Source organism: Lemur catta, chromosome 1, assembly GCF_020740605.2.
Source record: "Lemur catta isolate mLemCat1 chromosome 1, mLemCat1.pri, whole genome shotgun sequence".
Lineage (NCBI taxonomy): Eukaryota > Metazoa > Chordata > Mammalia > Primates > Lemuridae > Lemur > Lemur catta.
Window position 1 is genome coordinate 44017080 of NC_059128.1, and position 27981 is coordinate 44045060.

General features: G+C 37.6%; 1 protein-coding gene and 2 non-coding genes across 3 annotated transcripts; 1 reads left to right on the forward strand and 2 right to left on the reverse strand.

The window, feature by feature from the left end:
- Positions 1-7534: 7534 nt before the first annotated feature.
- LOC123630926 lies at positions 7535-7638 on the forward strand. Its single transcript, XR_006732856.1, has one exon. It is a non-coding gene; the product is annotated as a small nucleolar RNA U13 (small nucleolar RNA).
- A 1820-nt stretch (positions 7639-9458) lies between these two features.
- Positions 9459-27906, reverse strand: TMX1 (thioredoxin related transmembrane protein 1). Its single transcript, XM_045567258.1, has 8 exons — positions 27611-27906; positions 24709-24824; positions 23322-23367; positions 21134-21262; positions 19123-19168; positions 18928-19029; positions 18740-18806; positions 9459-11202 (listed from the first exon to the last, which is right to left on the reverse strand). The coding sequence occupies exons 1-8, from the start codon at positions 27760-27762 to the stop codon at positions 11024-11026; spliced, it is 837 nt and encodes a 278-aa protein (XP_045423214.1). The 5' UTR covers positions 27763-27906; the 3' UTR covers positions 9459-11023.
- Positions 24450-24589, reverse strand: LOC123631293. Its single transcript, XR_006733131.1, has one exon. It is a non-coding gene; the product is annotated as a small nucleolar RNA SNORA70 (small nucleolar RNA).
- Positions 27907-27981: the final 75 nt, after the last annotated feature.

The following is a 27981-nucleotide window of genomic DNA, read 5'->3' on the forward strand; positions in this document are numbered from 1 at the left end:
GACCACACAAAAATAAAATATAATGCATGGCAAAAGGAAAAAAAACATACCATAAGTAAAGTCAAAAGACAACTGACAAACTGGGAGAAAATACTTGTAGCAGACATATCCCTAATATGTAAACAGCTTTTGAATATCAAAGGAGAAAGAACCAAAAACCCAGTATGAACAGACAACTCAACCAAAAATACATAAAATAGCCTTTAAATATATGAAAAAAGTTATAGTAAGGAAAATGCAAATTAAAACACTTGAAATGGCATTTCTTATCTATCAGATTGGCAAAAATTGAAAAGTATGACAATACATTCTGTCGGCAAGATAGTAGGGAAATATAATATCCTTTTACATTGCTGGTAGGAATGAAGGTTGGCACAACTCTTTTGAAAGGAAATTTGACAACATTTAATAAAACTATAGATGCACTTGGCTTTTCCCCGAGCAAAAGGAATCTATTCTAAAGATAAACCTCCAACAATACAAAATTAATGTGCACAAGGTTATTCACTGCAGCATTGTTTGTAATCGCAAAATATTGGAAGCAAAGGAGATGCTCAATGCCCATACATATGAGAGCGGTTGAATAAACTATGATGTATCCACACAATGGAATAGTATGCAGCTATAAAAAAGAATGAAGATCTCTATGAACTTATATAGAGTAATTTCCAGGACACATTAAATTTAAAAAGTGAAATGCAAAAGTATCTATAGCAAGCATCTTTCATGTAAGATAGGTGATATTTTATATATTGTATGTATGTGTACCCAGCCATTGTTAACAAGAACAGTTACATGGCTGGATACTTTCTGGACAAGCTACACACACACACACACACACACACACACACACATTCTCTTTTATATATATATGTATGTGTGGGTGTGTGTGTATTCATTTGTACAAAAAAATCCCAAAAGAATAAACCATAGATTAATGAGATTGGTTGCCTATAAATTGAGTGGGAATAGAGCAGAAAGAGGGTGGTAGTGAAGGGGGAACAAGACTTTTCTAAGTATACTTTTTAAAATAACTCTGACTCTTGAAATCATACAGTGTTTTACCTACCCCTCACATAAAGAAATGATTAATTTTTTTAAGGGAGATGTTTCCCGTGTGGAATGTTGGATAGAAAATATTTGGTTTATTTATGCAAGGTACAAAAAAGCAGAGGAGACTAAAATAAACACAATCAAAGGATCTGATTGTACATTTAATTTGTTAATTAAAATAAATTCAGCCGTATTGCTACTTAATTGCTTTTTTATTTTATTTTGTTTTGTTTTTTGAGACAGGGTCTTGCTCTGTCACCCAGGCTGGAGTGTTCATAGCCCACTGCAGCCTCAAACTCCTGGGCTCAAGCAATCCTCCTGCCTCAGTCACAGGAGTTGCTAGGACTACAGGCGTGAGCCACTGCGACTGGCTCTGGTGATCACAAGTTTTAAATGCTGCTGTTCAGCTATTGTCTTATCACATGATTGAACAAATGATCATGCAACAATCAGGACAGAAAAACCTAACAATTAAAGATGTTGAAACAATCATCTGGGAAACCTGACACATGATCATGAGACCATAAATAGCAGTGAGGATCTGGGTTGATCACATCCCCAGTAGCGCATCCTTCAGCTCAGGCCAAAGAATGACAATAATGGGGTGAAAAGGGAAAACTGTTTCTTCTATTCTCACAACACTTCTGACACCAAATGTATGGGAGTTTTCCACACTGAGCAATTCTCCAGTTCTCTGTGGACACCAACTGGTGTCCTACAATGTAATTCAGACACTAACTACCCAGAGGTAGTGTGGACTCACAGGTTAAGGGCTCAGTCCCACAGAGTTGCCTTCCCCAACTCACTGTTCACTTTAGATGCCAATCACAAGTCAGGACATCCTATACTTCTGATAGCTATAAATCTGGGGTTCCCATGAACCCCTGCTCAGGCTCAATAATTTGCTAGACTGGTTCACAGAATACAGGAAAATGGTTTGTTTACTACTTCTGGTTTATCCTCAAGGTATTCAAACTGGGACTCAGGTACCGCCAAACAGAAGAGATGCAGAGTGCAAAGTATGTGGGAAAGGATGCAGCTTTCATGCACTTTCTGAGCATGTCACCCTCCCAGCACCTCCACATGTTCATCAACCCAGAAGCTCTCCAAACTATTTTGCTTAGGGTTTTTGTGGACATTCCATTATATAGGCATGATTGATGAAATCATTGGCCATTGGTGCTTGAACTCAATCTCCAGCCCATCTCCCCTTCTGAGAGGACCGGTGAGGCCAACAGTTCTAGTGTTCTAATCACATGGTTAATTCCTCTGTAACCAGCCCCTGTCCTGAAGCTCTCTAGGGGCTTTTAGCCACCACTCATCTCATTAATATATAAAATGACACTCTTATTCCTCACTCCAGAGATCCCAAGTGTCTGAGAAGCTCTCGTATCAGGAACTGTGAATAAGATCACATATTAAAATGAAAGATATTCCTATTACCACTATCATTAAGGAAATTACAAGGATATTAGGAACTCTGTGTCAAAAACAATCAAAGGGCTGGGTGAAATGAGCTTACTTATTTTCCTTATACCTTTGCATGAGAATCAACTTGTATAAAGTATTAAAAAATGGCAGGGGCTGGGCGCAGTGGCTCATGCCTGTAATCCTAGCACTCTGGGAGGCTGAGGCAGGAGGATCACTTGAGCTTAGGAGTTTGGGACCAGCCTGAGCAAGAGCGAGACCCCATCTCTATTAAAAATAGAAAAAATTAGCCGGGGTGGTAGCACGAGCCTGTAATCCCAGCAACTTGGGAGGCTGAAGCAGGAGGATTGCTTGAGCCCAGGAGTTTGAGGTTGCTGTGAGTTAGGCTGACACCACAGCACTCTAACCCAGGCAACAGAGTGAGACTCTGTCTCAAAAAAAAAAAAAAAGAAAAATAGAAAAATTAGCTGGGTGTGGCAGCGTGCACCTGTATGTAGTCCCTGCTACTCAGGAGGCTGAGGCAGGAGGAAGGCTGAGGCAGGATCACTTGAGCCCGGGATTTTGAGGTTGCAGTAAGCTATGATGACACCACTGCACTCTAGCCAGGGTAACAGAGTGAGACCCTATCTCAAAAAGAAAAAAAAATAATAAAGAATAATGAGATTACTGCAGGCATGAGGGGCACAGTAATACAAACTGTCACCTGATAGATCTCTTATCCAACAGCCCTTTTTAATCAAAGACTTAGGTTCTATTTAACTTTACAGTAGTATAACCAATAACTCCACTCAAAGAAAACTTTATTGATTGTGAAGAGATACAAATTCTTACTTCTATCTGCCTTTCATGAGCTGCCTAGTGAGGAAACTTCAGTTTACTCATCTCGTATTAGATGAGTGGTTTCCAGACTTCAAAATGTTATAGTCCAGTAAAATTCCCCAAATTTTAGATACTCACAAGAGTTGTCAACTTTTAACTTTACTAAGTAAGGTCATTTTGTAAACTCTACTAGCATTTTTCATTTTAAAACATTAAGAAGTAGAAGGAGATAATCTCAGAATAAAGGACAGCCCTAAAGATTAATGAAAAATGCACCACACTGTCCTATTTTTGTGCACTATAATTTCTCTGAAATCTCATATCCAAGGATGAGAAAAAGTAACACATCATTTTATGCAGCTTGCATTATCCTCAGATCAAAAATCAGCCTGAAAACTGAGGCCATTTAACAACTTCAACTCACATATAAACATTGAACTAAAAATGCTTATACGCAATATATTACTAAAAGTTACCAAGTAATTTGGCTTCTCCAACAATAAGATATCAAAGTATTGACAAGGAGCTTCAAAATCATATTTTAAAAAGTAATCACATTCTTGACAGGTTTGCAAAATAACACTTTAAAAATGGTTCAAGTTATAATGCAAGTTACAGACTATTAAGCAGTAGGGTTACTCAACTGGAATCTACTGTCATAAACGTTAGACTAAGAAACATTCCAGACGACACAAACATACCTCATCCTTTCCTTCCTCCTCCCCAAAGGGAACAAAATGGCAAGATAATTCCTCTTACCACCTTCAAACTTATACTGCTACCATTCTCAGAAGATTCTAGTTACTGTCTAAAATGATATATAAGAATGTGCTCACTAAACATGAAATCCAAATATAAAAGGAGTAACGCAGACAGACTAGGCTCTTTTAGGCTCAAAGCCTGATTTCACACTAAACAACTATATGTGAACCCAAAACATACTATTTTTAGCTTCTAGGATTTCATCTCTAATTCTTACAGAACATTAGTATAATAAATTATGCACAAGATCCCAACAAGGAAAACTATACTCATTTAACCTCTCATTACCTAATATGTTTGGAGTACATGTTTGCCTTAGCCCACAAACTAGTTTTAACCACATATATACATTCTTTTTTACCTGACCTTGGAATATCAGAGAGAGAGAAGTAAACCATGGTTTGAAGTGAGAACTTTCAGATAATGAAATATACCTGGAACCAAGCTGGGTTAAGTTAAATCAATACACCATTGTTCACAAACTCCAGAGAGGTGACAGCCATGCTCATATTTTAATTTCAACTGAAAAGCCTTACTCAAAATGGTTAGGGAATAAGAAAAATTATCTCAAATAAAATGTCCAGAGGGAAGGTGTTTTATGCCAGGGCTTTAGCTTTGCTTTTCTGAGATTCTCTTGGCTCTGCCCTCCTGTTTATCATCTTCGTCTTCAGGCTGTGGGATGACCACAAAATTCTGTGCATTATATCCAGATAATACCAAACTGCAGAAGAACTGTTTCTTCTCTGAGTCTCATTTTTTAAGGGATGAGACATTCCCAGAAGCTCCCAGCATCTCACTGGCTGAAACTGGACCACATATCCATTGACCACGTCAATTGCTGGACTGGATTAGCATGTGTCTTAATAATCAAAACTCAATCCTAGCAGGGAAGGGTGAGTCAGCTGCCTCTGAAGAGTATGAATGCAGAGAAAGATGGATGAAGGACTTAAAATCTGGCTTCTGCTGTGAAGGATGGGACGTGACACAACACAACTGTGTTAACTATGAGAGTCAAGGGCAGGACAGCCTTTCTTTTCCTGCTCTACCATCTCGGTAGAAAGAGGATGTGAGTTAGTGCCTACAGACCTGTTTTGTTTTACAAATGTGAAAATCAATGCCTAGAAGTCTCCCCCACAACACTACAGTTTGCCTCAAACTAGCAAGTCTCAGGCCTCAAAGAGGTGACAATCAGGTTTTGGAGACAAATATGAAAGTAGTGATTATCTTGTTAAAGGTAAAGAAGAAACCTCAGAAATCATTTTACACATAAATTGAGGACAAGAGATGTATGATCATTTGCTCAATGGTATCCAGCTAATTAGCATAATAAATGCAAGAGAAGAAATATTACAAGACAAAATGTGATTTAACTACCAGAGAAATGATAAAATACATACTACAGTTTGTAAAAAAAAAAAAAAAAAATGTGGGCCAGAAAGGACTTACAGAATTTGATCTGACTCTTGAACCAACAGACAGAGTGTGAGGAATGTTCAAGGAACAGCTGATTTGTTAAAGTGGTGTAGGGAATATTAAATGGGGTAGGAGGTAATATAGTTAAGAGCAATTAAAATTTCCATTCAAGAAATATATACTTTATTGTGTTGAAGAGGAGAGACATCTAAAGTTTGGAGAGTTTCTTAGAAATATGTCAAGTCATCCTAAGGACTTGAGCTAATATACTCCAATCTACTCATAACCGTATTTCTAACATGCTTTATTAAAAATACTGAAACTGGGAAAGTTTAAAAAAATACATTGTTTTTCTTCAAAGTATATTTTCACTAACTTAAATCTATGACTCTCTTAATTAAATTTAAAAGAAGTTTTAGGTAAGTCAAACTTCTATTTGGTCAATTTACTTTTTGTATTTTCATTACTCATGTTTTCATTTTCAGGATACAACCAGTCTGAGCTGCGATAGCACTATGAAAATAGGATTATAAGTAATGTCACACACAGCCAAGTAAATACAAAGCAGATACAAGCCGATTTCTTTTTTTAAATTTTTTTTAGAGAGAGTCTTGCTCTGTCACCCAGGCTGGAGTACAGCGGTGTGATCACATTTCACTGCAGCCTCAAACTGCTGGGCTTAAGCGATCCTCCTGGCTCAGCCTCCCAAGTAGCTGGGACGACAGGCACACACTACCATACTCAGCTAATTTTTTGAATTTTTTGTAGAGAAGGGGTCTCACCACATTGTCCAGGCTAGTCTCAAACTCCTGGGCTCAAGTAGTCTTCCCACCTTGGCCTCCTAAATTGCTGGGATTACAGGAGTAAGCCACTGCACCCCACCCAAGTTGACTTCATTAACAGCCAAAATATTACCATCACTTATAATTAATGAATCAAAATAAGCAATTATTTTAAAAGAGTGACATAAGCAACATGACAAAATAGGAAGCTCTTAACTAACCTTCCTTCCACAGACACACCGAATAAACATCTACACCCAGACATATTCTAAGAGAAAGCCAGAATCTGGTTGAAAGACTCCTACGCACCGGACTACTGAGAAAATACCCACATCAAAATGGGTAGGAAGGCTGGGTGCCAACATTGATCTGGGCAATGATTTCTTCTACAGGACTCCAAAAGTAAACCACTCAATAGCAAGAAAATAAATAACCCTATTTAAAAATGGGCAAAGGATGTGAACAGACATTTCTCAGAAGAGATATGAATAGCCAACAGGTATGTGAAGAAATGCTTAACATCTCTAATCATCAGGGAAACGCAAGTTAAAACCACAATGAGATAATACCTCATACCTGCTATAATGGCCATTATAAAAAAGATGAATGACAAGAAGTATTGGCAAGGATGTGAAGGAAACCTTTGTACATAGTTAGTAGTTATATAGATTAATACAGCATTTTGGAAGACTATGGAGTTTCCTCAAAAAATAAAAATAGAATTGCCATATGATCCAGCAATCCCACTTCCAGTTATATGTCCTAAGGAACTGAAACCAATCTGCACTCCAGTGTTCATTTCAGCATTACTCACAATAGCCAAGATAGAGAAACAAACTAAATATCCTTCCATGGATGAATGGATAAAGAAAATGTTGTGTATACACATTTTCTGGTATTTTCTGGTGTGGTATTTTGGAATACCACACAGCCTTAAATGGGAAATTCTGTCACTTGCAGGAATATAGACGGAATTGGAGGACATTATGCTAAGTGAAAGAAGCCAGGCACAGAAAGATAAATACTGTATGACCTCACCTATATGTAGTATCTAAAAAAGTCAATCTCATAGAAACAGAGAGTAGAAAGGTGGTTACTAGTGGCTGGTAGGTAGGGAGAACGAGGAGGAAAGGGAAGATGTTGATCAAACAAAATTTCAGTTAGAGGAGTTTTAGTGGTCTATTGCACGGCATGGTGACCAAAGTTAGTAATGACATATTGTATATTTCAAAATTGCTAAATTATTAACATTTTCAGCACCAAAAAAAAACCCCTACATCCTTTTGTAGTTCGTAAGTATGATGATTGGGTTTTCACATGCATGTGTGAGACATGCCTCTTTCAAACCTTGTTACGAGGTCAGCACATTACTCATCTGACGGGAAGAAAAAAAAAGAAATGATAACCTAGTGAGGCGAGGGATATGTTAATTACATTGACTAAATCTTTTTGTAATGTAAAATATAGATGAAAATATCACACTGCATTCCATAAATATATACAATTATCTATCAATTAAAAATAAATGAGGGAATAATTTAGACCTGTTCAAGTATATAATTTGATCTTGCTACTTACATATTATCAAGATTCCAGTGTAAATTTATTGTTTCAAATAAATACAAGTTGCAAGATACACAATACCAACAGATTTAAATCTGCAAAGATGTTCAATTTAAAAAATACTTGTAGAATTACAATCACTAAGACCACTAATTAAAATTCCAATTCAATTATCTTAATAAAAGACATAAAAAGTAATTTAAGAACTCTACCTTAAATTGACTCGGGATAAATTAGAATGTCCTAGTTAACCCTAAAATTTGAGTAGAGATTTTCATTCAAAAATGTTGATCTTATCGTCATTAAGTCCAGAACTATAACTTTGTGCATAGGGTTGAATAAGGACACAACTGACTTGAGAGAAAATTGCTTTCGAAAGCATCATTTACTGTAATAACTTTCCTTCTGCAGTAAGCAACATCACAAGTCTGCAAATATTGAATAATTATAGTATTTCTGAATAGCATGGATTTCTATATTTTGATAGGAGTGACATTTTAAGACCATATATGCTGAATTTTCAGCACTCATACTGAAAAACACGACAAAAATGGGCCAGAAGTGGATTCAAATTCTACCACAGCTCTAAGCCTGTTCACCTGAAAGATGTGTAATGCTTACCTATCTTAAATGATAGTTGTTAGGATTAAATGAACATAGGAAAACAACTTAGTAAAGCTCTAGTAGGTACCCAGTGAGTGGCAGCTATTAGATATACTCAGGAATCTTTATTTCAATTTTTTTCAGTCTTGCTGATAGACCATTACATATTTAGGCAGTATGTGGTAGAACACTGCATTTTCACTACAGACCAGAATTTACAACTGTAGTGGTAGAGCTGAATGATTATGGAAGGTGGGTGGGCCATAATTCTCCAGAATGTTACTGGTACTGCACTTTAATCCCTCCTAAACGGTTTGTGATTCCATACCATTTCTGTAAGCCTGTCATCAACAGAAAATTATTCAGATACCTATAGTGACAATCGACAATCTTTTTTTTTTTTTTTTTTTTTTACTAGCATCTTGCTCTGTTGCCCAAGCTAGAGTGCAGTAGCGTCATCATAGCTCATTGTAACCTCAAATTTCGGGGCTCAAGAGATCCACCTGCCTCAGCCTTCTTGGTAGCTGGGACTACAGGTGCATACCACCATGCCCACCTAAGTTTTCTATTTTTTGTAGAGATGAGGTCTTGCTATGTTTGTCAAGCTGGTCTCCAACTCCTGGCCTCAAGCAATCGTCCCACCTCAGCCTCCCAAAGTGCTAAGATTACAGGCACGAGCCACCGCTCCAAGCCTATAGTGACAATGTTTAAGAACTGTGAGATTGTATGTTTCCTGAAATATCAAAACCCTATCTGTTCAGCCGACTTTTAACTTTCCATAATACCTCTAATTACAGCCTACTTTTAACTTTTCGTTATACATCTAATTAAAAACTTGACAATGTCACATATAACACTAAAAAATAGAATGCTTGATTAATGAGCATTATTTTCCTCCATCAACTCAAGTAACAGAAAGACTTTTGATTACATATATAGTGACAAACAACTATTCATCTGAACGTTGCTAAATACAAAGCAGTAAAGCATACTTTCAAATAAGCAACTAGAAATCATACTGGTCTTTGGCTTTAGTGAAGTACTTAGAAAAGTTTATTTTGTGCTTAGAATATTATTCTAAGGCATCACAAATTACACATCCAAACTCTTCAATGGCAGAATATTTAATATTCTAAAGGAGAGACCTTTAAAGAAAACTGTAATACACTATGATACCATAAGTCTAATAGATTTACATAGCAACAGAGCCTTGAAAAAGGGAGACATTACAGAAATCATCTATTACAAAATGGTCAGTGGATAATTGTGAGCATTTACGATTTTTCCTGTTCTTGTGCCTAATACAGTCCTCCTCGGCACCCCTACCCTGGCTGTAAGGTGAAAACTATGTGTTCTAACTCTTTAAGGAGTGAAAACATACGAAATGTTCCATCCTGCTGATTTCCACCTGTGAAATACCACACAATATTAGCAGTCAAGAAAGAACAGTGAAATATGAAGTTTGTCTTTTTAAAAGATAAAAATGTTATGATTTTTAAATATCAAGCATACAGACAATTAAGAACTTTCTATATAATGAGGACAAAGATATATTTAAACTTATACTAGAAGATGCTTTTTCCTGAGTAGAATGCAAACTTTATTTTGTATCAAATTAAGTTGCTGTGAATTTTCAAAATGTAAAATAACAAGGTTTTTCCACATCAAATAAAAATCAGGAATGTTCACTGCACATTCAAAAAAAAAGAAAGAAAATTTCAAGTAGAAGTTCAATAAGAATGATATAAAATCTGAAGTGAATGGCTACTTCATAATTTCAAATTATTGATAGATAGCTCAGTTTGATGGATCTCTCTGTAAACTTCAGTTTGAAACAAGAAGAAGTACTATTACCAAAACATGAAAAATATTTCCAGGAAATTATCATCCATTTTGAAAAATTAAAAATGTAACCCATGGCAAATAAGAAAAATATAAACCATAAACCATACACTTAACAAAAAAAGCCAACCTTTACAGGAATCAAGAGGATACCATGAACTTATAAAAAGGTCCTAAATCAATAGCATATCCAATACTATCATGTGCAGAAAACTGTAATTAAAGTAGTTTTTATTAGTTGCATAATCTAAAAATGAGGAAATTTTGGATTATATCCCTAAAAAGACCACAGAGTTGTCAATGAAATACACATTTCTTGAGATAATGGGCAAAGTTCCCATTTATGGGAAATATTTTCTTTTTTCACACAGTGAAACCAAGAAAAATTATATCAAATGAGAAATCTTTTTCTCCAAAGTAATCTTCTTAAATACCCCAATAATGCAATACTTGGGAAATGTATATTTTTAAAACTCAGACTTGGAATAGGTTATCATTAAACAAATATACACAAATCTTATTGCTTGGCACCAGATTTTTCAAAAATTAAAAAACTGTTTAAACCACCATACTGTTCTTAAATCATATTTCAAATTATACCTAGTGCTTTCATTTTCTGAATGTAGACTGTTCAATTTAATGACAATCTAGACAGAATCCTGCAACACACAAGCAAGTCACAGTTCACTTCAAACCAAAAGAAATGATCAATCTTGTTTTTGTCAAAATCATAATATTAAAATATCTATAAAAATTAACTAGGATTTATCTGTGGCCAAAGATTGACCCAGAGAGCGTTGTCTTATGGCATTCTGTGGCAAGTCTTTACTTGTTTCTTCTTTGCTTTCAGTTTCCTCTTCTGAAATATCTCCTTCATTGGCCTCTTGTTCCTCCTCCACTTTTTTCAAAGGTTGAGAAGATTCTGGTAATATTTTTTCTTAAAGACAAAGACCAAAAATGTGTTTTTGCTGATGTATTAGATTTAGAGTAAAATTAAGATACAATAATGACTCATATGCCTGTAAACTGCTTTGGCATTTATTTATCACGTTTGGGTTTCCAAAAGGAAGATGTTATTAAAAATAGGACCAAAAAAAAAATCACCAGTGGATATTATAATAAAATTTGGTTTGGAAGAGCCATATTACTTACCAAATTCATTCAAATTACCTATTTATAAACTGAATTGAAATTAATGCTGTGAATATGTAAGAAAATAGTGCATTGGAGAGAACTATCTTATATTAATTTGCTATTAATTTCTTGGTCAGTAAGTACACTAAAACATCAACACTATCTTTGTTTCAGTTTCCAAGGGAACAGGAATCACAAATTTACAGTTTAAGATTATACTCCTGTCCACATTTTTTTCTGCTCTCATAAATGTGTTTTCCCTCCCCCTCCCCATCTATATAATTTTATTAAGGTCTAATTACAAACAATAAAATGTACAAATCTTAATGTACAGTTAAAGGAATATATAAGTATGTACACACATATACACTCTATTTTTTGTAAAGCCAGCTGCTAGTTAACTTAAGCTTAGAGCACACCATAGTGAAAATTGGGCCAAAGAGCTTTACTCTATTTAGTGATCTCAGACTACTCCTAATTCTAGGCAATCCAGAATTTAGGGGGCACAAGGGAACACAGGTTAGGATGGAGTTAATAAAATAGAACAAACTATGGGGGAAAATTATCAATAGTGGACAACTGGACAATCTGTTGTTCAGTCTGCCTGGTACCCCCTCGTCCTTTGGATTAACAGCACCTTTCCTACGCCACATCTCCTGTGGTTCTGGTAAATACTACAGTTTACAGCAGTGGCTCTCTACCAAGATAAGTTTGACCCGCAAGGAACACTTAGCAATGAGTGGAGATATTTTTGGTTGTCATACCTGAGGCAGGCAGTACTACCAACAACTAGCAGAATGCTGCTGAATATTGAATAGTGTACAAAAGACAGTCCATCACCATTAAGAATTATCTGGCCCAAAACATCAATAGTGTCAAGGTTGAGAAACCCTGATTTACAGTGACTGTTCCAAGAAGTGAGTCCTTTACATAAATGGAGTATACCAGAATTTCTCCAAAATAGTGGGCACAGGAAGAAAATGGATTTCCCTCTTATACTAGGATTGTGAGCTATGGCTTTCTATAATCATCTTACGCAGAATGGAAAGAGCCAAGCTGAGAATGGAACAAATAAAGATATGGAGAACTGAGCAATTCAGAAACATAGAGCATTATCAATATCATTTGAGCCCCAAGATTACAGTCAACTCTGCCCTCAGACTTACTTGCTACATGATCTATAAATTCCTATTTTGCTTAAAGGTAGACTGAGTTAGGTTTCTTTCCCGACCAACTCAAAATCTAAGCCAAACATATATCCTAGAAAACAACTCAAATCATGTGACCTGCTACAGAAGGGAAAATATCACATTAAAGTCTGAATTAATATCTATCAGTTGTGTCACTAAAGGAAAACAAATTATGTATTATATCCATAGTGAATATTTACTGAGTGTTTATTAGTAATATACGTTACCAGAATAATGTGAGAATTACATACCTATCTTAAAAGCATCATAGTAATTCAATAAGGCAAGTATAATTATGTCCATTTCAGAGGAAACATGTTCAGGGGTTAGGAAATGTCTGTCATACTGCTTTATTAAGTGGTAGTACTAGGATCCCCAATCAGATCTCTCTAGACAAAGACCATGCTGCTTTCTGCTTAAATCATTTGGGAAGGCATTCAGAAAACCCATTACTTTATGCTTTTCCATCAATCTCTTCAAATTAACAGATATTTAAAGGATTTCCCTAGGGACTTTATTGTGGATCATAACACAGGAGAGACAAACTTAAGTAGCTTGACATAAATTAGCCAATTCATTTATAAAACTTAATTTCCAAGAAATGAATTTCCTTGTAATTTGTTGAAAGAGGTAGAGTGTCACCTCTGCTATTTCCTTAGGTTCTACTGTTAGGAAGTTTCTAAAATTGTGCCTATTCATTGTTTCCAGCCTTTTCGTTTGAGAAAACGAAATGCATATACCAGTTATACATTTCACAACATATTCCATAGAAGAAAGCTTACCAGAGCCAGAGTCAGTATTCTTTTAAAAAATTGATATGGTCAACACCAAAAGACAGCTCCATGGTCCAAGGGCTATAGATTTTCCTATAGGTTGGTAACCACTTTCTCAAAGACAATGGTTCTCAGAAGAGTAAGAATGGGCCCCAGTCTCTTCTAGCTTGTAAGGTTTCAGTTGAGAAATCAGACGTTATTCAGATGGGCTTTCCTTTGTATGTTACTTATTTCTTTCACCTTACAGCTCAAAGAAGGGCCTCTTTAGTGGATATTTTGGTCAGTCTGATGTCTGCATGATGTGGTGTCTTCCTATTTGCAATGAATCTCTCAGGGGTCCCTTGGGCTTCTTGTACCTGTATATCTAGATTTTTAGCAAGGCCTGGGAAGTTCTCCTCAATTATATCTTCAAATAGCTTATCCAACCCTTGCGTATTATCTTCTTCACCCTCAAGAATGCCCATGACTCTCACGTTAGGCTTCTTCACATAATCCCACATTTCTTGCAGACTCTGGTCTTTTCTCTTATTTCTTTGCTCTATCTCTGTGACTGACTTATTTAATTGGAAGGTGTTATCTTCAGTCTCTGAGATTCTTTCTTCTGTTTGATCTACCCTGCTCTTGAGGCTTTTCACTGTGTTTCATAGTTCCATGAATAAATTTTTCATTTCCAGGAGTTCGGTTTGATTTTTCTTTAATATTTCAATTTCTTTAGTGAATTTTTCTTCTAAGTCCTGGATTTTTTTTGTGGTTTCTTTGTGTTGGTTATCCATTTTTTCTTGCATATCATTGAGTTTTCTTACAATGCATGTTTGAAATTTTTCTGTCATTTTAGTGTTCTGAATTTGGTTAATGTCCATTGCTAGAGAGTTGGTGTTCCTCTTTGGGGGTGTGTTTTCCTTTTGATTCTTCATACTTCCAGAGTTCTTTCGCTGAGTCCTTCCCATCTGGATCAATGGTTGCTTCCCACCTTTCAGTTTTCATTTGGAAAGTAACACACCGTGTGCAGGCTCTGTTCTAGTAGATGCTGTAGGGGCTGTTCACAGCTGCCGCCTAACAGTCTGGATGTGTGTGCTTCTATGCTTGCTTCTTCTGTCACTAGGGGGAGCCGCTTATGTGTTGTTCAGGATTCTTCTACCACAGTTGGGGGGCTCCTCCTGGTGGGAGGGGTTACTTAGGGAGCCTGTTTTGGCCTCTTGCCAGGGTTTTTGTTCCCTAGCCTCAGATCCCACTGTTGGCAGCCAACCGGAGGCAAGAGTCCAGCCCCAGGATTTTGGTCCGAGCAGATGATCAGATCCAGACTGACAAGTAAAGTCACCGGGCTGTCAGCTTTTAATCTGTGCCAGGGCCCTGTGGATTCACGGTAGTTGCAGAGAGAGAGTGGTTTTACTTGTCTCTCCCTACCTCTAGAGGTGGCACCTACCACTTTCGGTGCGAAAGATGCTGGCGAGGGGGAGGGGCTGGTGCCAAAGTCCACCCAGTGCCCCAGAGTCCCTGTTCCTGCACGTCCTGCAGGTGATAGCCTCCCCACCCCAGCACCTGTAAGACCTGGGCGCTAGTCTCTCACGACTGGGGAAGCACTCAGAGTTCACACATCAAAATGGGTCTGGCTAGTTGACAGTAGGTCGTGTAAGGGCAGAGTTCATCGTGAGAGTCCCCAGGCTGGGGGAAGGGAGCCGCCCGACACCATATCACACTGCAGCAGCTGGGTTGTGGACACCGAAAATGGCGACCACCGGCTGGCAGAGTGCTAGTACTGGGGGCAACTGTTCAGGGATTCGCAGGTGCTGGGTCAGGGGGCTAAGTCGTCAGGATGCCCCCTTGTCTCTTTTATGTCACTCTTTCTGATTCACCCTGAGTGGGCCTACCAGCCCACAGCGGTTTCTGGGTTAGAGTCCCCTATTTAGTGCTTGCCTCCTTCGATCTGCACCCACTGAGTGGTAGAGGCAATTTACCTGCCTCCTAACTGCTTCTAGCGGTAGCCCAGACCAATCCCTCCCCCGCCCAGTGCAGTCCTGGCACAGAGCTCGGGGAGTTCAAGATGCTTCCCGCTGATGTCTCCTCTCCACAGAGCCCCGCGTCTCCTGCGGTGATTCTGCACCAACTTCAGGCAGATCCCTGTCTGAGTGGGGGTGGAGGCCAGTGGGGGAGCAAGATGTTCTCCTGTGGGACTGATCCCACCTCACTTGCTGGCGAGACGGGCACAGCCATTCCATTCCATGCTCTACTCTATTGTTTATCTCGCACTCTCCAGATTTTCGTGATCTTATCTCCTGTTCACCTTTTCTTTTTCTTGCTTTTTGTGTCCCATGCTGAATTCTCCGTGGATTCACAACGCTGTTCTTGCGGGGGAGCGATCCACTCACGTATGGCAGGTCAAGATCTATGCCTCCCTCTCTGGGAGCAGGAATCCAGGAGGTTACCTCCACTCCGCCATCTTTTGTCTCGACAATGGTTCTCAAAGAGTAGTCTTCATATTACCAACATCAACTTCACCTGGAAATTTGTTATAAATGCCCCGCCAGAGAACTTCTGCATCCAAAACCCAGGATGGGGATCAGCAATCTATTTCAACACAGTCTCTAGGTAAGTCTGATATACTCTCAAGTTTGCTTTAAGCAGTAAGACAACTCAGACTCCAACACCTACATCCTCACAGAGAGAAATCACTCTACACAAACTCCCATAGTAAACACTTCACAGACAACTTTGACAGAGAAAAGAATCAGGCAGTAATGATTCAGTCTACACACTGCATGATTCAGTATGAACGTTGGTACGTTTATGGGATGGATCCAAGGCCAGTTATACATTGATCACCCTAAAGAATTTCTGACAGCCACGGGATTTAGGTGAGAATAAACACAGACTAGGAAACCAAGAAAATCAAACATAATACAGATGCTTCCCAACTTACGATGGGGTTACCTCCTGATAAATCCATCATAAAGTGAAAACATGCTAAGTCAAAAACACATGTAATATACCTAACCTATCCTAATATAACTCGAATGCATTTAAAACACCTAACCTAACCTAATCTGCCCAACATCATGAGAATATCATATGGCATTATCAGTAGTCCCAGAAAAGATCAAAATTCAAACTTTGAAGTACGGTTTCTAATGAATGCACATTGCTTTTGAACCACTGTAAAGTCAAAAAATTTTAAGTTGAGCTGGGCAAGGTGGCTCACACCTGTAATACAAGCACTTTGGAGGCTGAGGCACAGGGATTGCTTGGGGCTAGGAGTTTGAGACCAGCCTGGGCAACATAGCAAGACCCCATCACTAAAAAAAAAAAAAAAAAAATTTTAGCCAGACGTGGTAGTACACACCTGTAGTCCTAGCTACTCAGGAGGCTGAGGCGGGAAGATCACTTGAGCCCAGGAATTCAAGGCTTCAGTGAGCAATGATTGTGCCACTGTACTATAGCTGGGGTGACAGAGCGAGACCCTACCTCTAGCAAATAAATTTTTTTTTTTTTTTTTGAGACAGAGTCTCACTCTCTGTTGCCCGGGCTAGAATGCCATGGCATCAGCCTAGCTCACAGCAACCTCAAACTCCTGTGCTCAAGCGATCTTCCTGCCTCAGCCTCCGGAGTAGCTGGGAGTACAGGCATGTGCCACCGTGCCCGGCTAATTTTTCTACATATATTTTTAGCTGTCCATATAATTTCTTTCTATTTTTAGTAGAGACGGGGTCTCACTCTTGCTCAGGCTGGTCTCGAACTCCTGAGCTCAAACAATCTGCCCACCTTGGCCTCCCAGAGTGCTAGGATTACAGGTGTGAGCCACCACGTCCAGCCTAAAACATAAATATTTTAAAAAATTTTTTAAAAATCGTAAGTTGAATAGGTAAGGGACCTTCTATATAGGTATTTTTATATACCTATCTGTTGTATTTACTAAATCAAATATTATATTGTATATTTGATTTAAAAGTTGGTGAATGAACATTTTAGAGTTATTTCACCTTAAAAACCTTAAACCGAGACCATTCTTCTAAATGAAGTATTACAAGAATGGAGAAACAAACATCACATGTACTCACTATTAAACTGGAACTAATCAATCAACACTCATATGCACATATGGAAGTAAAACTCAACGGAAATCAAGCAGGTGGGAGGGGGCAGAGGGGTTGGGTAAATTCACAGCTAACAGGTACAATGCACAGTTATGTGGGTGATGGGCCCACTTATAACATTGATTCAAACTGCACAAAAGCAATACTTGTAACCAAAATGTTTGCACCCCTGTAATATTCTGAAATAAAATAATAAATTAAAATAAAAATATAAACCCCCCCCCAAAACCTTAAACCCAACAATAAATTTGTCTTAAGTAATCTGTGCTTACATTTTCTTGCCATAGGTCAGTGGCCCTTGGTGGATAAAATGATTCCCTCCCTCATGCATGTCCTTTTTGGTATCAATACAACTGTACAGAAAATGAAACGATGACCTATCTGTCACCCAGGGGACAATGTACAATATAAATGCAATCTCCGTTGATTTCATTTAAAAATTTTGATCTCAATAAACCCAAAATCAAAAAAGGCAGCATAACAGAATAAATATCAAGCCACCAGTCTAATTTAGTTCTACCCTCAGCTCTGTCACCTCTGTGTGACTGTGGGGAAATATTTCATCTCTCTGAACCTTACTTTCCTCAACTACAAAATCAGAGCAATTATCACTCGTGGAGACTACTACAGAGTTGCCTACTGAAAAACAAACAGGATAACAGAAAGGTAAGTAAAAATTCTTTAATAACTAAAAATATGCACAATTTTCAAGATTAAAAATAAATGATTGGTAGATAATTATATTATTACAACAGAGAGCAGGAAATGCTTCTAATTATATAAACTCACTTTGTAGTACAGTTCAGTGTCAATGTCAACCCTAAGTCAGCTACGGGAATTGCTTTTTCCAATATGCTACCAGAAGACACTAAGAACTGGCCAGCATTCAAAGAATAATCTTCAAATGCGGTCACTATAATAAATGATTTCTAGAGTGGAATAGATTCAACTTACTAAAATTTTGACTCACATATGGTTAAATGGCTCCATAAATAACATGAAATTTTCAAATGAATTGATTATCAGGTCAATATTAAATGTCTACATGCTATATGCAATGTTAAAATTCTCCATGTTATAAGAGTCAAGAAGATAACAATGTTCCAAATTCCACTGGGCTACCATCCTCCCCTAAAATATATCTCCTCCCCTTTCCCTTATGCCATTGCTGATATAGACCACCACTCAACATTTACAAACCTAAGCTGGAAGGGCAACCTGTTAAATGTGTGATTGTGTTTACAGAAATGAATGGGATTATGAAAATAAACATTTAAAAATAAACTTACTTGAAGGGTATGGCTGTGGTCTGCGCCTTTTTGAAGGACAAAGGCAATCTGCCACAAATATCATACACTGCAAAAGTAAACATTGTAAGAAATATTAACATAGACTATGATATAGCTAGTGCAACTATATTAAATTATCACATTTAAAAATATTTTTCTTGCTAGTACTCTGAAAATGGAGTACTTACAAGTCCTAATAACAGTCCTGAGAGGAGAGTTACTAAAGCAAAAACTGTGTATGATCCCCAAACTGGTAATCCAAGGTCTTCAATAAAATAGTTATGGCAAGTCTAAAATCAAAAGAAAAAAAACTGTTCATTTGAAAAAAACAAAAGCAACAGTGTTAAAAATGATTAAGATAGAAATAATTTTATAGTCCATACCCTGATCAACATAGATAGCTGGAAAAGTGCTGACATACTACTCATCCTAAAATAAAAAAGAGATGATTGGAAAACTGAGTAACATACACAGCTTTGTCTATATCTATATATTCTATTTTGTACTCTATAATTTCCCTAACATGACAGATTTTATTGCTGGTGTTAATCAAGACTAATGATATATCATAGATTTCATGACTGTAATAAGGCTTGTTCACAAAAAGTAACTGTTTCTGAATTGTTACTACGATGTGACATCTTTATAAATACTTGACAATTTTTCTCCTTGTCTCCTATTGCTCTGACATTAACATTTCATTTTGCATCTGATGATTTCTCCAATGTTCTGAGTAGAAGGTTACAAGCTCTATGAAACCAGTTAGAAACAACAAATTTTATTCACCCTTAAAATCCTCCAAAGAATGACCAAAGGGATCCTGAAGGAAGAACTGGGAACACTTGGTTAGCTGATTCTTCCCACTTAAGAATTATCCCTCTTTTTTATTAAAATTGATTAAAATTTATAATAGCATTAGTTTGATATCTTTTAAAGCTATATAAAATAACCACATAGGAAATAAATGCTAAGTTATCAAATAAGTAAAATAAGTTATCAATAAGTAAAAATAATTATTATTTTACACAATTAAATCCATGTAGTTTAGATGGGCAGTTTGAAAAAAAAAAAAATGCTTCAGAAATAAGAAGGGTTTGTGAGTTCTCAACCATTTCCCCTCTAGCAAGAAGTGTTGCTGGCGTTGTCAAGGGACAAAGCCAAAGCTATTGCAGGATGTCCTGATCCAATTCCCATCACTGGGGTGATGAACCTGCTGAGCTGACAGAGGGAATGACCCCTATTCAGTCTACCAGTAAAAATGGTACAGACTGTTGCCTGAGGATTCAACACAGACTTATAAGCAACCACTTTCTACTGGAGAAGGATACGATTCATTTATGAGACAAGATTCAAAGAACAAAAATGAGTTACATTTTCAGTTCAACACAGAAATACTTTAATCATGGTGCTTCTGTCTTTAAAAAGTCAAGTGAGAACAGGAATAAAGAACCGAAATATAAAGAACTGCATAGCCTCACTGTAATCTGCATTAATTTAACTATTTCAGGAACATTGGGTTGGGCATGGTGGTTGTATGGGGTGAGTTCTGACAGCTAAAAGATAATTCAGAGGTTTTCTAGGAGAGGCTTGGAAGGGAAAGACACTAAAGATAAACTTCTACTTCAAAATGCTGCTTAAAGCTGATCTTTCCTCCACTCCCAGAATCTCAACTCTCCACCCTCCAAGGGCAAGTGTGGTGATGGACAGGAGGAGACAGCTTAGCCACACCAAGATGAGTCCATAGTGACCTCCGCAAAACTATTTCCAGAGGTGTCTCAAATGACCAGTGAGGCAATGCACTCCAACAGTGTAGCAGAAAACTGTTTTTTTCTAATCCTTACCATTCCATAGCTAATTGCTATGGAGAAATGTATCCACCCTCTAGCTGTCTATAAAGCTCCGTGGTTAATCACGCTATTAGGGTCACTGTTCATCTACACTGTTCATATAAGAAGTTATCGGACAGGTGGAATAGCCAACCAAACATAATTCAATCACTGTACAACAAGAATTAAAATCTAAAAGTAGCATGAGTAAATGTTTGAGCCTTCTCATCCAAATTATTACACTCAAGTGATAGCTTTACCTATACCTTGCTCATACTCTTAGGGGGATTTAGTTTTTGATAATATATATGACCAAATCCACAAAGCTAAAATATTCCTTAAAACAATATTCAACTTAATTCTATAGAATGCTTCCTTCTAGCTTAACAAGCATGAAAACATCTATTTGTCTTAGAAGATAAACTCAAACTAAAAATATCAAACACATAATAAATCAGAATACACCTTACGAGCCCAAGAAACAATTGAGTATGAATGCTTTATTTACATGAAATTATCTGTTCCAATTAATTCTGAAATAGGTAAGACAAAAATCCCTCATACTTACAGAATAGAACCTGGACCAAACCACGATGAAACAGGTTCAATACTCTTCCACTCTTTATCACTGATAAAGTTTATGAAGTCCTTCTTAGTCCTTGGACCCTGATAGCGCCTAAATTCACCATCTTTACAACTAAAGAGGATCAGAATTAAATATTAACCAGCACTGGGAAATAATTTCATGTTTATTCTGCTATTTCTTCATCTCATTTTATAGCCAACCCTAACATTCAAAAGCATTAGCAATGCACAAGTAGCAAATTATAATTACCTACTCATGAAATTTTAGCCCAAAATTTCATTAAACAATGAGGTTGCATTGAAAAAAAAAAAAAAAGTGGGCATGGTGGCTCATGCCTGTAATCCCAAGGCAGGGGAGGCCAAGGCAGGACGGATTCTTGAGGCCAGGAGTTCAAGACCAGGCTGGGCAACATAGCCAGATCCATCCCTCCAACTCCACCAAAAGAAAAAAAAAATTAGCCAGATGTGCTAAGGTGCACCTGTAGTCCCAGCTACTTGGGAGGCTTGAGGTAGGAGGATCGTTTAAGCTCAGGAGTTGGAGGCTGCAGTGAGCTATGATCACACCACAGCATTCCAGCCTGGATGACAGAGCAAGACCTGGTCTCTTAAAAGACTTAAAAAAAATAAATAATAAGCTTAGAGTTTTTTATTATTACTTTTCTAAATAATAAAACTATGAAACACAGCAAGTAGATAAATCTCAGAAAAGCGCTTTTAAACTTTATATGAAATACACATATTAAAGGAATTACTATATGAAAAGTTGTTAGACTAGTGTTTGACACATTAATTATTAGCTATTGTTAAACCTCAAATTAAAAATTTAAGGTATTTTTCCAATACTTTCAGTCATAATCACGTGATCTCAGCCATCCTGCTTTAAATTGCTGGAAGCATCTGGTACAGTGCTTCCCTTCCTCCCATTCCAGTGATTCTATTCACAGTCAGCTTTGCAGTCTTCCTTACATCCACCTCCTCCTTCCCATTTCCGTGCTCTCCCCGCTCCCACATCACTATGTGCAAAAACTCAGTAGTTCCCTACTACCTACAGTAGGGTTAGGGGAGCCTTCATCTAAACAGAAGTAGGGACCACAGGAAAGCCCCCACTCAAAAACAAAGTTTTGTTGAGGAGGTAGCATGTGAGTTTTCTTTGAAGGAGGGGTAGGATTTCAACAGACAGAAAATAGGGAAAAGGGCATGGTAAACAATTTGACTAAAAGAAAATGGGCAGGAAATTCCAGGTAAGTTCGGGGGTACTGAAAAGTGAAAAGGAAAGGGAGAGATTGCTTATGGCTAGTTAAGGACATATGTGGAAAAGGACTGAGTGAAGAGGGAGGGAAATAAGCACTTATGAGACAGGGAATAGAAATTTAAATAGATATAAAGGGAGTGGGGGTGAATTTAAAAAACATGATAAAAAAAAAAAGAACAAGAAAAGGTATAGACACAAAGAATTGCTAACTTGTTTTTATAACTTTAAACCAGGAGAAAAGTACCTCCTGGTATTTAACTCACCAGCTAGATGATGTTAAGGCACAGAGCAGGTGCACAGATTTCAGAGTTCTTACCCACAATTTAGAAGATGAAGTCAAACTAAAATACCTGATACTGAGGATTACATAATCTCATTCATTCTGATTTAACATCCAACCATATCACCCACTGCTCCTCCCAGGTCTGTGCAACAGCATTTTCTTGGCTACTTGTTGAAGATACCATGTTCCTATTAATGGCTATATATGAGTCTGTCCTCAGAACAGAATGCTGACCTTGCATTCTTAAAAATTCTACTTCTAAGGTTTCATTTAAACCCCATATTCTCTAGGAACCACTCCAACTAACAGTGATTTCTCCTTTACCTAACTACCTATAGGACTCACTACTACCATGGGCTCATAATCATTTACCATGCTGAACAGATATTCACATTTCATATGAACATCACCTCCCAAAACAATTGTCAATCTGCGAAAACAGGGGCTGTTTCACACATCACTCATCTATCTAAAGGCACCTTGGGTAACACTAAGAACCAAATAAGCCCTCTAAAATACGTGCTGAATATAATGAGATTACCTCAGCCCTTCAAACATGATCCAGGCCAGAGGCCTACCATTATGATTACACTATGACATATTCTTCTCCATAACTGAGAATCTTCAAATACTTACTGATAAATAGTAGGAAGAGCAGTTATGATAAACCGTCCACTCAGTCCTACAAATGATAAAGAACACACAGCAGGTTTTATATGGGCCAATCACTGACTACTTAAAAGTTGATACAATTACTTAAATATGTACTAATAGGAAAGAATATGAAATTAAACTTAATGGATGAGCTTTGTAATAAATAATAAAAAAATTACATACTCAAAGCAACTTTAAAAAACATTACTACATATTATCTCAATTAGTTTGTAAAGCTTGAACATTAAACACGTTTGTGAATATATATAAATACCTGATTATGCCACCATCTAAAAATTAAGACTACTAGTCATGAGTCATGTTACATTCTAATATAATAGGGTCTCAGAAAAGTCTAAAACAAAATGAAATTGCACTTGATATTCAAATAACAAAGGCAGTTTACGGTGATGATAATAAATGGAAAATACTATGAATCTTTCATAAGACAGGCAATAACACTAACAGTTAACATTATTTTTAGCCACATGTCAGTTGCTAATATAACTGAGGATTAACCTTGCTGTGCCTCAGTTTTCTTATCTGTAATGAGAATATTACATTATCTCAAAAGATTGTGTTAAGTAATAAATGCAAAACACTTGGAAGACTGCTGCAATAGGTAAGTGCTCAATAAATAATACCTATTACCACCATTTGGGGTAGGGCAGCCAGGAACCCAGATTTACTGTGACCACCAAGTACAGGTAAGATGAAGCTGTTCTGAGAAAGGAGCATCCTAAGGGCAGGGCCTGCCACTTGTCCAGGGTACCAGCTCCAAAGTGTACCTGACCCCCCAACCATGATGGCTTTGTAATTAAGAGCCTACATTCTCAAATCATAGGTACTAAATGTGGAACTTAATTTCAGAGATTCAGATCTTTTTATATCAGGCAATGTGACCATGACTCTACAATGAAACTCAACAACATGCACCTCATTCTCAAGTTTGGTGTGGATGCAAATGATGGCTTGGCCAATGTCCAGCTGGACCACATTGTTCTAGGACTTTTAGGCATCTTACATGCTAGTCTGGGGACTCGGATGCAAAAAAAAAAAAAAAACATGAAAAAACTAGAGAGAGTTCTGTGGGCAAGAATGGGGAGAGGGTGATGTCTTCAAGGTCCCTTAGAGCAACACAAACAAGAAATGAGCTGCATACACAGCTGGGGAATTGGCTTTTTGCAGCTGCTGCAAAGTGAGACTTCATCAGGGAGGAAAGCTAGGTGAATGAGCTTAACTACTTGCAGGCTAGGTGCTATGTTTTCAAAACCTAGTGAAAGATAGAGTTAAAACCATGTCATGTGAAAAATAGGATAGACATATCAACCAAATCAGCAAAAAACCAAACCTAACAGACTTACAGTACCTGGTTGCTCTGTGACATCTACTTTTGCAACATTAACCTCAAGATCTTCTCCCCATTCAGCAAAACTTTCCCATTCTGGTTGAAGATTTTGACAAGCAGGGCACCACGGGGCATAACTAAGAAACATAGTTTAAAAAAATGTTAAGCACTTTAATATGACCATTCATCTTGGATAAAAATTTCAAAATGCATAATTTGTGAGGAATATTTTATACTAAAAATACTGAAGATGACAAATGATTAATTTTATGCAGATAAAAAAGTTTTAAGTGTAAGTCTAACACAATCTCGAAATCAAGAACTACAAATTGATACTAATCACATAAAATTCTGAAAAGAAGTTCTTAAGACACAAGGACTTTTTCACATGTAAAACAGCTCTTTAGAAACCTTTGGATTTTCTATTAAAATGTGGCCACAGAAGCTCAAAACCAGGTTTGGTGTTCACCAATTTTAATAATTTTACTCTGCAGAGTCACAAATGCAAGGTGTTGGAAAAACAGCAAGTGTCCTAGGCTGTTATGAATAAGGAAGGGAATGCATGCTCCATTTTAAGGTGGCAACCACTACTCAGGATTGCCAAAAGGGAAGGTGGTCCTGAGGCTAGCTATTCATATTTAAAAGCTGGAGACCTGCATTTTTACCTAAGAAAATTAACCTCAAAACTTAACCCACACAGCAATACTAAGTAGGCCAAACAAAACTCTTGGCCAGAGAGGTCAGGCAGTTTCCAAGATCTAGGGCTAACAAATTCTATGGCCAAGCATATTAGCATTTTAATTACTCCTCTGGTATTCATTATCTCCCCAGGCCCTGATCTTTCCCTACGATTTTTTCACTTTACTATTGTATATTATATAACAATATACCTCAGTTTTTGTTTTTCTTTGGAACCAGGAAGAATAAAGCCTATCTATAGCTGTTAACATAAAAGTACAGTTTCTGTACTCCACATTTTCTTGACTTGTTTTAGGAAAATCAAATCCCTAAAATAGGCATTGTAGAACAAGACAAACTGGTATTATATATAAAAGCCAAATTCCTTGACAATAAATTGTATCACAATGAAAACATCTCTATAACAAAACTTCCAATCAGAAATGGATTTACTAAAGATAATTCACTTGTAATTAAAAGCAGACTATTATTAGGACTATTAGATCCCTTCTTTTTCAAGTTCATTTTGTTTCTCAGTTCCTTTCTAAAGATTAACTTAACCTTATAATCTTTAGCTTAGGAAAAACACTACCATATACTATAATCTCAGATAGATACTCTAATTTGGATTTACCCCATAGTCAATGTTTTGTTAGTTTTGTTCCCCTTAATACTACTTCTGACGGCTATATTTATATTGTTTGATCAAATGAGTTAAAAAATTACCTTGAGTAATACCTGCCTATATTTTGCATATAAATTCATAATCACTATTGCTTACTATATTGTTTATAACACTGAATATTTTGTGGGCACAATCTAAAACTAGTTACTCATGACAATGACTGAAAAGCAAACACTGTCACTGGCTATATTTCCTCTCCTCTGAAGTGTCAAAGGTGCCTGAAAATTCATTTCACTGAGTTGCAAATTATATGCATACTACAAACATTTTCCCCTATCCTACCCTTCATATAAATGTTCTAAGCTTTTTTTAAAAAAATAACTCAAAGGTTACTGATTTGGCCCCTGGGTTCCCCCTTGGTGATGTCCATTTCCACCTGTTTCCTTAACTGACAACCCTAGTTGCATCCACGATACAGAAAAACACTCACCTGAACTTTGTTAAAGAACGGGGTGTCCTAACAATTATTGCATGCCTACTCTAGAGATCCAAAGAAAGCCAGCATAGTAACATCTGGACAGGCTGAGGTATTTAGGCATCTTTTTCTCATCTGTAAGATGGGGAAATACCTATCATAGAGAATTTGTAGGGAATGAAATACGATAACATATGTAAAGGTGCTTATCAGTGTCCAGGACACAGGTAACACTCCATGGTGCTTTTATAAATATCAGTAATACCACCAGTATTGATAAAACCACCATCAATGTAGCAGCTAAAGCAAAGGCAGATAGTTTATTTCCTATTGCTGTAGAACCGACATTATTAAATTGGAATCACTACACGAGACACGATTTTGTTCGAATGATAAATGACCTCTTGAGGGTTTATAATAATCACATCTAATTTGTAAATCTGTTAATTTTATCTTTTAATGCAATACCACTTACAAAGGCCTAGAAGTCACAACGCAAGGCATTCTCTACACCGCAAAAATACCCATCCAAAGGAAAAACGAGATGTGGAGTGAAAAAGAGAAAGGTAAACAGAAGAGGAGGGAAAAATAGGAAACTGAGATTTTAAAGTAATCCAACTTGAATTTACTCGGTATTTACAATAAATGTACCTAATCCATAAAAAATAAACAATAAAAAGTCTCAAACTCCAACAGTATAAGTGGACTATCTTTTAAGGGTAGACAAAAGGCGAGGAGAGATTCTGCTCATTATCCTCTTCTGTAAAGCTTGATGAAAATAAGTCTGTAACTCTGTTTATGAAAGATCATTCTAAAATAACTGTATGGGAACTAGTCACGGCCCTTCCCCACCCCAATCCCATCTGCAAAGTCGAGAAGAAAAGTTACAGAGAATTCGAAGTGGCACGTAATCTTTTAAGCGCACCACAGACCTAGAAATGAAACTAGGGTGCACACTAGGAGGAACTTCATATTCCCGGGTAAGGAACGAGAATAGGGCAAGTCCTGGGATCCGGAGTAGGGGATGCCCGCTCCGCGATTCCGAGGGGCAGTCCCGGGGAACTTGGGACCAGCATTACGAACGCGGGGGTGAAGTCGTGTGTCCAGGATCAGATATAGGACCGAGACAACCGCCCTGCACTCACAACTCTATCATCCAGTCTCCTTTCAGCAACTCTCTCCAGTTCTCGTCCGTAATGACGCGCACGTTGCTCCGCCGCCCGTGGGTCCAGGGAGCACCCCAAAGCAACAGCACCAGGACCGCCAGCAAAACCACTGGACTCGCGGAGCGCGCCATGTCGGCCGCTTGCCCACCTCCCAGCGAGCTCGGTGGCCCCACCTCCTAGCAGCAGCCTCTACTTCCGCCCTGAGTGCTGCTCTGCGCGTGCGCAGCACGGCGCGGCGAGCCGCACTTGCCTAAAGGACTCTCAATGCGCATGACAGAGTCTGGCCCCAGAGCTTGGTGACTAGAGAAAGAGGGAAGCGTTTCTCTCCGTAGTGCGCATGACAGAAGAGC

Bases quoted from the DNA above. Each gene is read 5' to 3' on its own strand.
- TMX1 (XM_045567258.1), bottom strand. From the start codon at position 27,762: ATGGCGCGCTCCGCGAGTCCAGTGGTTTTGCTGGCGGTCCTGGTGCTG. The intron at 23,368-24,708 runs GTACTGTAAGTC...TATCATTTGTAG, and splicing joins AGATGTCACAGAGCAACCAG to GACTGAGTGGACGGTTTATC. The intron at 11,203-18,739 runs GTAAGTTTATTT...TTTGTCTTTAAG, and splicing joins ACCACAGCCATACCCTTCAA to AAAAAATATTACCAGAATCT.